Here is a 10,660-nt window from a genome sequence, read left to right on the forward strand (position 1 = left end):
AGTGCTGGCGTGGTGCTGCCCAGAGGCTCACCTCTCTTCGTGAGTAGTTCACACACCTATTTGGAAATGTGGGCCCACCTGTTCATCTGCCCACATCGGTTACACTCATGGCTGTCTGACTTCTAGCTCAAGGCCAACCTGTCAGGAAAGCTGCTTGTGTCCATTTTACTCAGAGGTGGTAGGTTACATCGTTAAGTGGCAGAGCTGGGATCTGCACCCAGGGTGTCCATGTCCAAAGGCGACTCTCCCCCATCTTCCCACAGTCGCTCCCATGGTGCAGTTAATGGTGGCCCTCCATTTGCCAGCACAGCCACTCCCCTGGTTGACCTGTGCATGTCAAGCTGGCAACAGAGAATGCCCTCTGGCCCCTGACCCCTTGAGTCCTGGGGGCAAACTGCCAGTAAACTCCCTGGAGAGCAGGTGGCAGAGAAGGGCTGAGCTACAGCTGCCTTGCAGTGTCTCCAAGGCTCCCTCCCTCCCACAAACGCCACAGCAGTGATTCTGCACAGCAAAATTACAGCCACATGGAGGACAGCAACTGGGGATTAAAAACCTTAAACCCATTAGGTTTGCTTTCCTGCATCTGATCCCAAAGCCAAAGCTTCCCCAGGGACCCACTTGTCAGTTCTACGAGTGGAATTCGATCACTGTGTGTCCACTGCACCACACAGAAACCCGGGGAATCACCCCGTATCCCTCGCCGGGCAAAATGGCCAAAACTTGAACAGAGGGAAAGCTGGTGCCAGGAGAGCCACCTCTGACCACACGGGACCCTCCACTCCCAGAGCAGAGACCTCCAGGGCCAGTGCCTGCCAACTGGAGCTGTGGGGCCGGAAGAGCCTCAGAAATTCCTCGGTTGACACCTAGGGCAGATGAGGAGCCAGGTGTTTAAGCAGTGGATAATGCTTTTCAGGGCTTTTAAACTAATAGTCCTGCCTGAATTCTAAGCTTCAGTGGTAAGTTACTCAGGGTTGGGAAGCATAAGAAGCCCAGGGGTAACACAGGGTTCAAACTCTGCCTCTACCGCTGATAACACTGTGTGACCTCAGACAAGTGTCCTAGCCACTCTGAGCCTCAGTTTTCTTTCTCTGTAAAAATAGAAATTGAAATGCATCTAATAGGGGTTCTTATAAGGTTTAAGCAAGCCATGTTTATAAAGCACCTAGCATAGTGTTTGGTACAAAGTAGGTGTCTGAAGAAATGTCAGAATGCCAGGCATTAGCCAAAAACCTTGGCACCCAGCTCATCTCAGCTCCACCTCTTGGCAGCACTCCCAGATCCTCAGAGCCCCAGCCTCTTTCCTGGTGTACTAGGCAGGAATTTATTCAGACCCTCAGCTGAGGTCATGGAAGTCCAGGACTGGCCGGGACACTTTCACCACTAGATTATAAAAGTAGCCACAATTCCCCACCCTTCCTGTCTCCAGGCCCTTTTCCATGAGACTTTGCTTCTTCCATCAGGAGGCACGCTGTCCCGCCCCCCACCCCCTGAACATGGGCCAGCCCTGTAACTTGCTTTGGCCCAACAGAATGTGACAGAAGGGACATGGTTTGACTTTTCAGCTAGGCTTCAAGAGACCAGGCACACTTACGATTGCTCTCTTGGTGCATAAGCCCAGGCTGTGGGAGGATGAAAGACACGTGAAGCATGGACAAGCCTTCCCCAGCTGAAGCCTCTGCAGACCAGCCAGCCAGCCAACCCAGAAGCTGACAACAGAAGAACCACCCAGCTGAACCCAGTCTAACCTGCCAACCACAGAATCATGAGCTAATTACTGGGGACTGGCTTTAGCCACTGAGTTTTCAGGTAGCTTTCCAGCAGTGCGGCGGTCACAGAACAGATACAGACTCAAGCCAGGGTATTCCACCTCTGCAAGGACACAGCTATGGAACCGCCATCACCTTCCAACTGCTCAGTCCGGCCAATTCTCCAGCTCTGCTGCTGCAAATTGCTGCTCCTCAGGGCCCGGAGACAAGAGAGGCAGGGGTGCAGGGTGTGGGACCAGCCCCGAAGAGTGCCCCAGTTCCTCTCCAGGTGCATGACCGTAGGTGAGCCCCTTGGGCCCTCCCTCATCTCTAAACCATGGGCCCCATTCCCAGGGCAGCAGCGAGGCACACAAGGGAATGGCAAAGGGCAAAGTGTCAGGGGGCCGGGGCAGCAGCAGGCACCCCGGGTGACCTGACTTGAAGAAGGGGGACGGATTTCTCACTTGCCAAGACAGAGCAGGCAGATGCTCTCCTAGAAGTCTCAGGACACTTTTTCTTCCTCCTTAGGGACAGAGACAGGAAGCATGGCTGATACTGAGTCAGGGCCCCCTGGGTTCAGCTCGTTCTGCAATCTCCTTGCTGGGTAACCTTGGACTTGGCTTCTGCCCTCGCCTGCTGCACCAGGGGACTGAGCATAGGACCTCTGCACACAGGAAGAACTCATAAAAGGCTGGCAATAATTCTCTACTGTAGGACCTCTAGGCTGGAGTAATAAAGGGAAAGGAGTACAATCCCAGAAGATGCTGAGTCAGAGGACAAAAAAGGTGGCATTCCATGCCCAAATGGGAAAGGGCAGGGGCCCAGGTAGGCTCCCGACCTGGAGAAGCATCAGGGAGGAGCCCTCGGAGGCAGATGCACTGACAGGGTGCAGCTGGAGAAGGAAGTGTGGCAAAAGGGCTGGCAGTCTCAGGTGGGGAAGGATAACATCAAGTACACACTAAAAGCCAAGAGCTAGAGCGAGCACAGACCTCTGGGAGACCTGAGCAAAAGCCTCGAAGTCTTCCTGTTGGAGAAAATAATCACAAGACACCAAGAAAAAGAGAGCAATACTTTTAAATTCTTTTTGCTAGAATTCTCACCACCGCCCCACCCCAGAAGTGCAGACCTCCCTTCCAAACTTACCTGGAGCCCAGCATGGGAGCCAGAGCTCCCACGTGGCCTCCCCCTGCTCAGAGAAGGAAGAGGTGTACAAAACTCTAGGAGTCACACTCCCACAGGTATCCAGTGAAAGAAGCCTCCCTTACATGGCTCAGCTCGGAAAACACAGCTTTGGTTTTTGGGGAATTAGGAGCCACAACAAAGGCAGAGCCCCACTCCCAGGGAAGGAACAGCCACCTGTCCTGGTGGAAGAAGAGGTGCCAAGAGCCTCTGCAGTCTTGCCTCTTGGGGGGTCCTGCATAATGCCGGTGCACCATGCAGCGGCTCACAGTCAGGCGGGGCAGGAGAGGCACCTGGGCTTGAAGGCGCCATGAGATGAGACCTGATGGAGGAAACACATTTCACGCTTTTTATATTCACACCTGGGGGGGTGCGAATCATCCTCACTCGCATACTGTTGGCCCCTGGTGCAGAAAGTCTGCCTCTGTGTGGGTTTAATAAAGTTAAAAATCCAGGGGTAAATTCTAAGCACTGGCTGCCTTGGCAACTCTCCCTTTCTACTCTCCAAACAGAGCTCCTTAAATAAGCCATGGGAGCCAGGAGGATTCAGTGGAGTGCAGGAAGGGATGGTTACAGAAACAGCCTGGGAAGGTTAGGATAGAGTCAAGGAATATCCCCAAATGCTCCATCTTTCCTAGGACACTTAGGCTTGAGAGCAGGCCCTGTAAACTTCCTTGGAGGAGTCCCTGGCTCCCTGTTTCTCTGATTAAGCAGTCCTGGAATGCCGACTAGAAGAGGGTCATGACTAAGCAGCCCCACAGGGCATCATAAGGAGGCTTCCACTAGAGTAATTCCAAAACTTGCGGCAAAGCAGGGCAGAGCCTCACAGGACAGATACCTTGACTCTCCAAACTCAGACTCTTGGCTTCTTGAGAGGCAGAGACAAAGGCCCCAGCTCCCCCCTCTCATGCCCTGTGACCAAATAATGTTCTGTGCCTCAGTCATCCCCTTGCAACTGAGGCTGAACTGATGACCAGCTCAAGTAATTACAGGGAACATGAAGGGCCCAGGATGCACCGAGCACGTGGAGCAGTGCTGGCCGCATACTGAGTACCCAGCGCACTCACTGTTGCCACCGTTGTGAGATTAAATGCACGACACTGTCCTTTCTGTCCTCCCAAAAGCAGAAACAGGGGACAAAATGGGCATGTAGTTCTAAAGATTCCAGCTTTTTCCCAATCTTCCATTCACTTTCGCTCCTAGGTGCCCTCTGGAAAAATCGAAGGTCCTGATAAAACACTGATTCTGCTTTGGACCAACCCCAAATCCAAGGGCTAAGGATGTGTACTTCAAAAGGTCTCAGGGATGAGATCTGGCCATTCCCTCCAGTAGAGAGCCCATCGGCTGCTCCATGGCTGGAGGTGAGGTGGAGCTCCATCCTCCTCCTGGCCGCCTGACTTTCCAAGGGCAGCGAGACCCCTCTGGAGTGGGCCTCAGGGCCGGTTCCCACAGCCCAGCATCCCGCTGTCCAAGCTGCAGACACACCAGAATGAGCAAGGGTGCAGGCGACCTCCAGGCACACCGCAGGCCGAGGGACACACCCCATGCCTTCCCAACAGCAGCACACACTTGATGGGCTCCAGGACAGCTCTGGTGTGTTCACCTCCTGCTGTTCAGCTGCCAGGGGGCAGTCAGCTGACAGCCTCCCATGCCGCCCCCAGGGCTGCTGCAAACAGGAGGCAGCCCAGCCAAGGACTGATAACCATCACAGGGGTGGCCCTGCTGTGTGGGCTGAGGCTTTCAGCAGGTCCACACCGCAGTCTGAGGCCCTCCCTGCCCGGTCCCACTTCCTCCCCTTGTGCTTTCACAGGCCTTGCCCACCCCCACCCCCAATTCTCTCACACCCCTATCTCTTCCCAGCATCTGCAGTGCAGAGCATGCGAACTGACACAAGACTACAGTCAGCATGTGCCATCGCTGAGGCTGGGGCGGCCTTGGGCAGGCCCGCCCCTCTGAGCCCCAGCTCCCTGGCTGGCAAACGGGAAACCACTCCCAGGCTGCCCTAAAGATTCGACTCAAGACTATCCCACCTGTGAGGCATTTGAGCCACTGTAGATGCCCAGCCAACACAGTCTGATACAGATCATTAATTTTGATTTCTTACAGTTACATGCTTCTCCTTTGAAAGCAAATGATTTCTGAGAACACCGTGGCTGCTTTTAATAAATGTGAAATGAAGTTTTACCCAGAGAAATCACAACAGGAGCTATCAGAAGGAGACCATTTTCTGACCAGCGGCATGTCACTAGGGAATCAGAGCTGGCTGGGGCTCAGAGCTGTGAGTGACAGGCCAGAAGAGCAGCCGTCTTGCCCTGGAAGGTCCTCCCCTCTGGGTGAGACAGCTGCCTCTGCCCAGCCGGCGTTCAGCACCAGCTCAGGAAACAGCACCCCTGCCAGCTCCTCCACACCTTCAGGGAAAGCCCTGGAAATCCCAAGAGACATTTTCTGGGTCCCCTTAGAACCTGGGCCTCATACACATGCCGGTTTCCCTTCCCGGGAGCCTAAGAAAGCTGGCTCTGTGGGACCAGGAAGAACCAGGAACGAGGTCTGAAAAATGCTATTTCCAGAAAACCCAGACGGGGAAGTGCATGCAGCTCCACGCCCGCCTGAAAGCCTGGCATGGGACAGAAGAACTCAGGACACACGCCTCCCCAGAGGTTACAAGACAGTGAGGCTGCACCGCCATTCTGGGTGTCGCCCCACAATGCCTGAGGGGAGGGAAGCAGGGCCAATGATCCCAGGGTCCCCCTTTTAAAAGGTTTTGCCTTCCCAGGGGTCTCTCCTCTCTCCTCAGAACCACTGTGCCTGCCCAAGGACAAGCCACTTGCCCATCAAACTACAAGAGGACTTTTCATTCTTGAATCCCTACCCCTTGGCACAGACCAGTCACTCTAATGTTTGATGAATCAAGAGAGAAATAATTCAGCCTCTTTAGCCGAACACTGTTTTTAGTTAGACTTAAACACCCCATTTCAGCTTTAATACCCAAATATAATCAAGGTAGTATCTCTTGTATCACCTTTTAATCTCCGTCTAGCTCTTGTAAGGCTTATGTCATTGCTGTAAATCAGCAATGTCCAGAACTTTCTGCAATGATAAAAATGTTCTGTATTGTCCAATATAGCAGCCACTAGCCACATGTGGCTACTGAGCATTTGAAATGTGGCTTGGGCAACTGAAGAATGAAATTCTTAGTTTTATTTGGTTGTAATTAAATTTAATTTAAATAGCAACACATCTGCCCGGTGGCAACTGCACTGGCAGTCAGAGCTTTCTAGCTTGCTCTTTTAATTCCCAACCTTAATGCAAAGTGAGGATGTTATGTTCTTCTTGGCTCTGAACCCTCCCCATTCCTCACTGAATGATGCTCTGACAACCTTAACAAAGCAAAAAGCCAGCACGTCTTCCATTTCCGAGCACTTGCTCTATGCCTGAGCACAGCCGTCTTGATGTGTCCCAGGAGAGGGGGCAGGAAGCACGTCGCCAGCTAGGCAGCCAATGCACCCAACCACCTCGGACTTGGACTCCAGGGCGTCTGGGACAGAGAGGAAGGAGGGAAGGAAACCCACCCTGGGGGCTGGACGCCAGCTGGGCCGCATTTATTTCTATCACAGGGTGTTATAGCTGTCTGCCCGGCAGCTGAGGAACAGGTCCACATCTACAGAAGGGAACAGAAATCGGCTCTGTCCATACTCCCTGGAACCTACTGCTGTTGTTCAAAGGGTGCAGGATGACCCACAGTGGGGGGTGTGGGAGAGGAAGCAGGCTCTGGGCAGGCAGATACCCTCTGGGTATCATCAGAAGAGAGGGAACTGAGTCGCTTGCATGGTTGCATCCAAGTTAATACAAAAGGCATCTGTAATACTGCCCAGGATAGTCTGGTCCACCCGGTCATGGGGACAACCCTCACTGCCCAGAACATGGCAATGGAGGGACCTTTCAAGCAAACACTTTGAGAGACGCTGGGTCTGGGTCTCTGTTCTCAATGCAGTGTGACTGCAAAAGCTGGACACAGCCCCTAGGACTCAGAAAAGCAAGGTCATCCCCTTCCCAGACACAGAAACCTAGGACCTTCTAATCAGTGACATTTTGGGTTTAAAAAAGAACCGCCAGGAATTCCAGACTGTCCTGATGTGTACCTGGTGCCCTTAACCACCACCCTCAACTCTGCCATGTGCGGAGCCCACGCTGACCTGGGGCCTAGGCTCCCACCGTGCCCCCACCAACACACTCTTCTTGCCCCCTTACTTGCATACCAGCCCTGTCACCTGTGAAAAGAAACAAACTTACTAGGGCCCTAATACTGAATTGAAAAGCTAAAACATAATTTCTGCAAAGCTTAATTCACATTTGCCTCCTCTGCTTCTCAGTTTCTGTATTGCTTTCCCTCTTCGTGTCTCTCATTCACCTCCCTCACTTGTTCTGGCCCTTTGTGGTCTTTCTAAGCCCCTCCGGGAGGCTGTGAAGCTCTGGAGCAGCCTTTTGATAAGTTGCTCCAAAACTTCAGGGACTGAGTAATGGAATGCGTTTTTCTAAAGTCACACGTTAGCTTCATCAGCACTTTGAAAATGCAGAGAAATGCCTTAAAACTTGCCTCTACTCTTACCCAGCAATTCTAAGCCCAGGAAATTATTCAAAGGAAATCATTAAGAATGTCCGCAAAGCTTTGTTTAGAAGGCTGTTTACACCTAATTATAAACAACCCACATGTCCCTCAAGCCGGGCTGAAAAATCCAGAGCCCAGGGACTGCCTGGTGCGGACAGACCAACAGGTCACTAAGTCAATCAACCAACCCCAGAGCAGAAAGTTAAGGTAGAGACTCAGAGTAGATCCAGATTCTACAGAGCCTAAATGTTATAAAGTTAAGGTGACTACATTTAATATAAAATCATGAGGATAAAATTAGGCGCAGGGCCTTGGTAGGGGCCTATGAAATCAAGGCGCCTTTGGCAGGGTTTCACTAGCCTCATGTAAGTCTAGCCTCTGCAGAAAAGGGAAAGAAGCAAGCAGGAGATGCTGAGAGGCTCTTGCTTCAAAAGTCGCAGCTCACCCACACTGGGCAGCACAAGGGACAAAGACCGTCAGGGTCTAAGACCAAGAACACGGCAGGGGGAGGAGGAGAGGGAGGGAAACACCTGGACAAAGCAGCCCAAAGACAGAAATCAAGGACATAAGCAAAAACAGATGAAATCAAGGCAACGGGGGCTGGGGAGAATTGGCCTTAAAAAGATTTCAGGAGAGCTTAGCTGGTGCCTAACAAGTCCTGGAGACGAGCACTGACAGGATGAGCAGGCTGCTCTCAATCAGCAATGGGGAGGGCACCTTTGAGACAGCAGCCTGGCTGAGGATGGGGCTCCTAGGGACCCCAACACACCTGTCCTACATCCCCAGCAGTGCCAAGGCCATGCGCCAGCATCACCGTCCAATTCCACACCCCAATCTGGGTGCCAAGTGGAAGGCCAGACTGTCCTGTCCTGCAATTGCCAAATTATTCACATCACACAGCTTTGCCTCATCCCCTTTTTGAAACAAAGCAGGCTCCATTCTTTTCCCATGTCAGATCTGCTCTCCCCACCCCATTGTTCTCAGGCTGGGGCAGCTTTGACCTGTGGCCCACCCAATTCCTGGTGACAAGTCCTGGCATTCTCCTCAGCTGAGTGGTGGAAGAGCTGGGAGCCCTCAAGCCTGCACCCTGCAGACCCACACAACTGCCTGCCTTTCCTCAGGAGCCCCCTGCCCAGGGAGCCCTTCAACTCGACACCTCTCATAAGTACTTTGTGTCAAGGTCACACAGTACAGGAGCCCAGCATGGGATTCTGGGATGCGTTCTCCAACTGCTTCTGCCCAGTCTCTCCTGAACAGCATGATTTTTAATGGGATGGCTCGTCACCAGTCCCCACCTTGCCAGGAATGCCTGAGAACTCTGATCTACCAACCCTCCCTTTCCTGTGCGCCTCTGTTCAGCTTACAGCAGGGACTCTCCCACAGAACTCCACGCTGAGAGCACACCCATCACCCACCTCACCCTACCAGCCTGCAGCCCCGAAGGACGCTCACACTGGTGACCGCACGAAATCAACCCCAGACTAGTTGTCACCTAGGCCCACACGGGGCATGCCCTTGACCACAGGAACTATCCATGACCTAACTTCTAGATGAGGAGGTGACCTTTGTGAGACTGTTTAATTCCCCTTTGTCCCGTGGAAGGGGTCAAGGAAGGACACCTCCCCTCCGTGCTTCCCAGGCCGGCACTCAGCGGACAGGGCTTAATGAGGGAACACCCCCAACCCCTGGGCATCTTGGAGAGATTCTCTGGGGTGAGTGGACACCTTCACCCCAACCGAGGCCTTCCCGATACTAAGGCTCCTTGGTGCCCGTCTCCAGGGCAGCTGACCCTTATGAAAAGAGGCCCACGCTGCCCAGGATTCCCCACCAGCCACACTGGCCTTGCCTCTTAGGGTCTGGGCCAATCCTCTCCTGCAGTCGACCATCACCCCTAGCTTCACCTGAAAGGGAAGAGGGCCTGGGCTCCGATACGCCCCTGGGGTCCCGGGACCCTCGGCTTCTGGGAACCCCACTGCCCCACCGCGCACACGCAGCCGGTCCCCCAGGTCCCCGCGTTACTCTGCTTCCTGCGCGCAGTGGCGCGGGACAGGCAGGAAGGCGGAGGCGCGGGCGGAGTGTCACCAGGAGTCCCCCAAACCGAGGAGTGTGCCGCTCGGGCGCGCTGCGCGCCGGCCCTGGGCGTTCAGAACGGCGACGGGGCGCAGGGGCTGAGTCCAGCTGCAGGCCGGCGGACACGAGGGCGGAGAGGAGACCGGGGGCCGGCCGGGCACTCACCAGCGCGTGTTGTCGTGGACGTGCTCCAGCACAGCGTAGCCGAAGAAGGAGCCGGCGGGGCCCTGGAAGCGCACGGGACGCTGCGGGTCCAGATTGTAGGCACACGCGGGACTCCCCGCGGCCACCAGCGCTAGGAGCAGCGCGCCGAGCCCCCGGGCGCCCCTCCGCGCCGCCGGGCAGCCCATCCCGGCCGGCCACCGCCTCCTCGGAGCCCCGAGCGGGCCGAGCTCAGCTGGCCGCCGACGGCCGGGCCCCGGGCAGAGTTCCGCGCGCGACGCGGCGGGCCGGGCCCGAGGTCCGAGCGGGCGCCCGAGGCGGGCAAGGGGCGGCCAGGCGGGCGGCGTCCTCAGCCGCCGAACAGAGTGCGCGCTCGGAGCCGCGGGCCGGCGGACTGCGGAGGGGCGCGCCGTGGGGTGGGCGGCCCGGCGGGCGGGCGGGCGGGACCGGAGGGACGGCGGGAGGGCGCCCCCTGCGGGCCGCAAGCCGTGAGCATCGCCCGCCGAGACCGCCAGACCCGCCGCCCCGCGCCCAGCGCTCCTCATCCCGCGGGCTCCGCCCCGCGCCCACCTGTGCCGCCCCGTGCTCACGGGAGCCGCCCCGCGCCCAGGCCGGGAGGCTACCTGAGCCGCTGTGCACCCCCCGAGCCGGCTCGGGTCTCGTTCCTTCTCATCTCACACTCCGCCCAGGACCAAGGAAAGCGGGCGAGAATCATCAGCTCCTGTTCCGCCCGCCCAGAGGCGGCACCTTCCCCAGATGAGATAACCTGAGGGTGGCGAGCGCTCAACAAATGCCAGCTGCTGTCACTAACAGCCGCGCAGGAGTGAGCAGCGTGCCCTCCCTTACCGCTCACCTGGTCTGCATCGCTGGCCCCTCGGCTGCTCGCCCCACCAGCAGC

The 10,660-nt window shown here is 55.7% G+C and overlaps 1 protein-coding gene across 1 annotated transcript in view; it reads right to left on the bottom strand.

Annotated features, from left to right (window-relative positions):
* ITGA9 (integrin subunit alpha 9) overlaps positions 1–10,164 on the bottom strand; it is a 323,579-nt gene extending 313,415 nt beyond the window's left edge. The window contains exon 1 of the mRNA XM_036921609.2: positions 9,766–10,164. Within this exon, the coding sequence (XP_036777504.2) occupies positions 9,766–9,950 (185 nt within the window). The 5' untranslated portion in view covers positions 9,951–10,164. The remainder of the gene's footprint in view (positions 1–9,765) is intronic.
* Positions 10,165–10,660: the final 496 nt, after the last annotated feature.

This window comes from Manis pentadactyla, chromosome 14 (genome assembly GCF_030020395.1).
Source record: "Manis pentadactyla isolate mManPen7 chromosome 14, mManPen7.hap1, whole genome shotgun sequence".
NCBI classification, from domain to species: Eukaryota; Metazoa; Chordata; class Mammalia; order Pholidota; family Manidae; genus Manis; species Manis pentadactyla.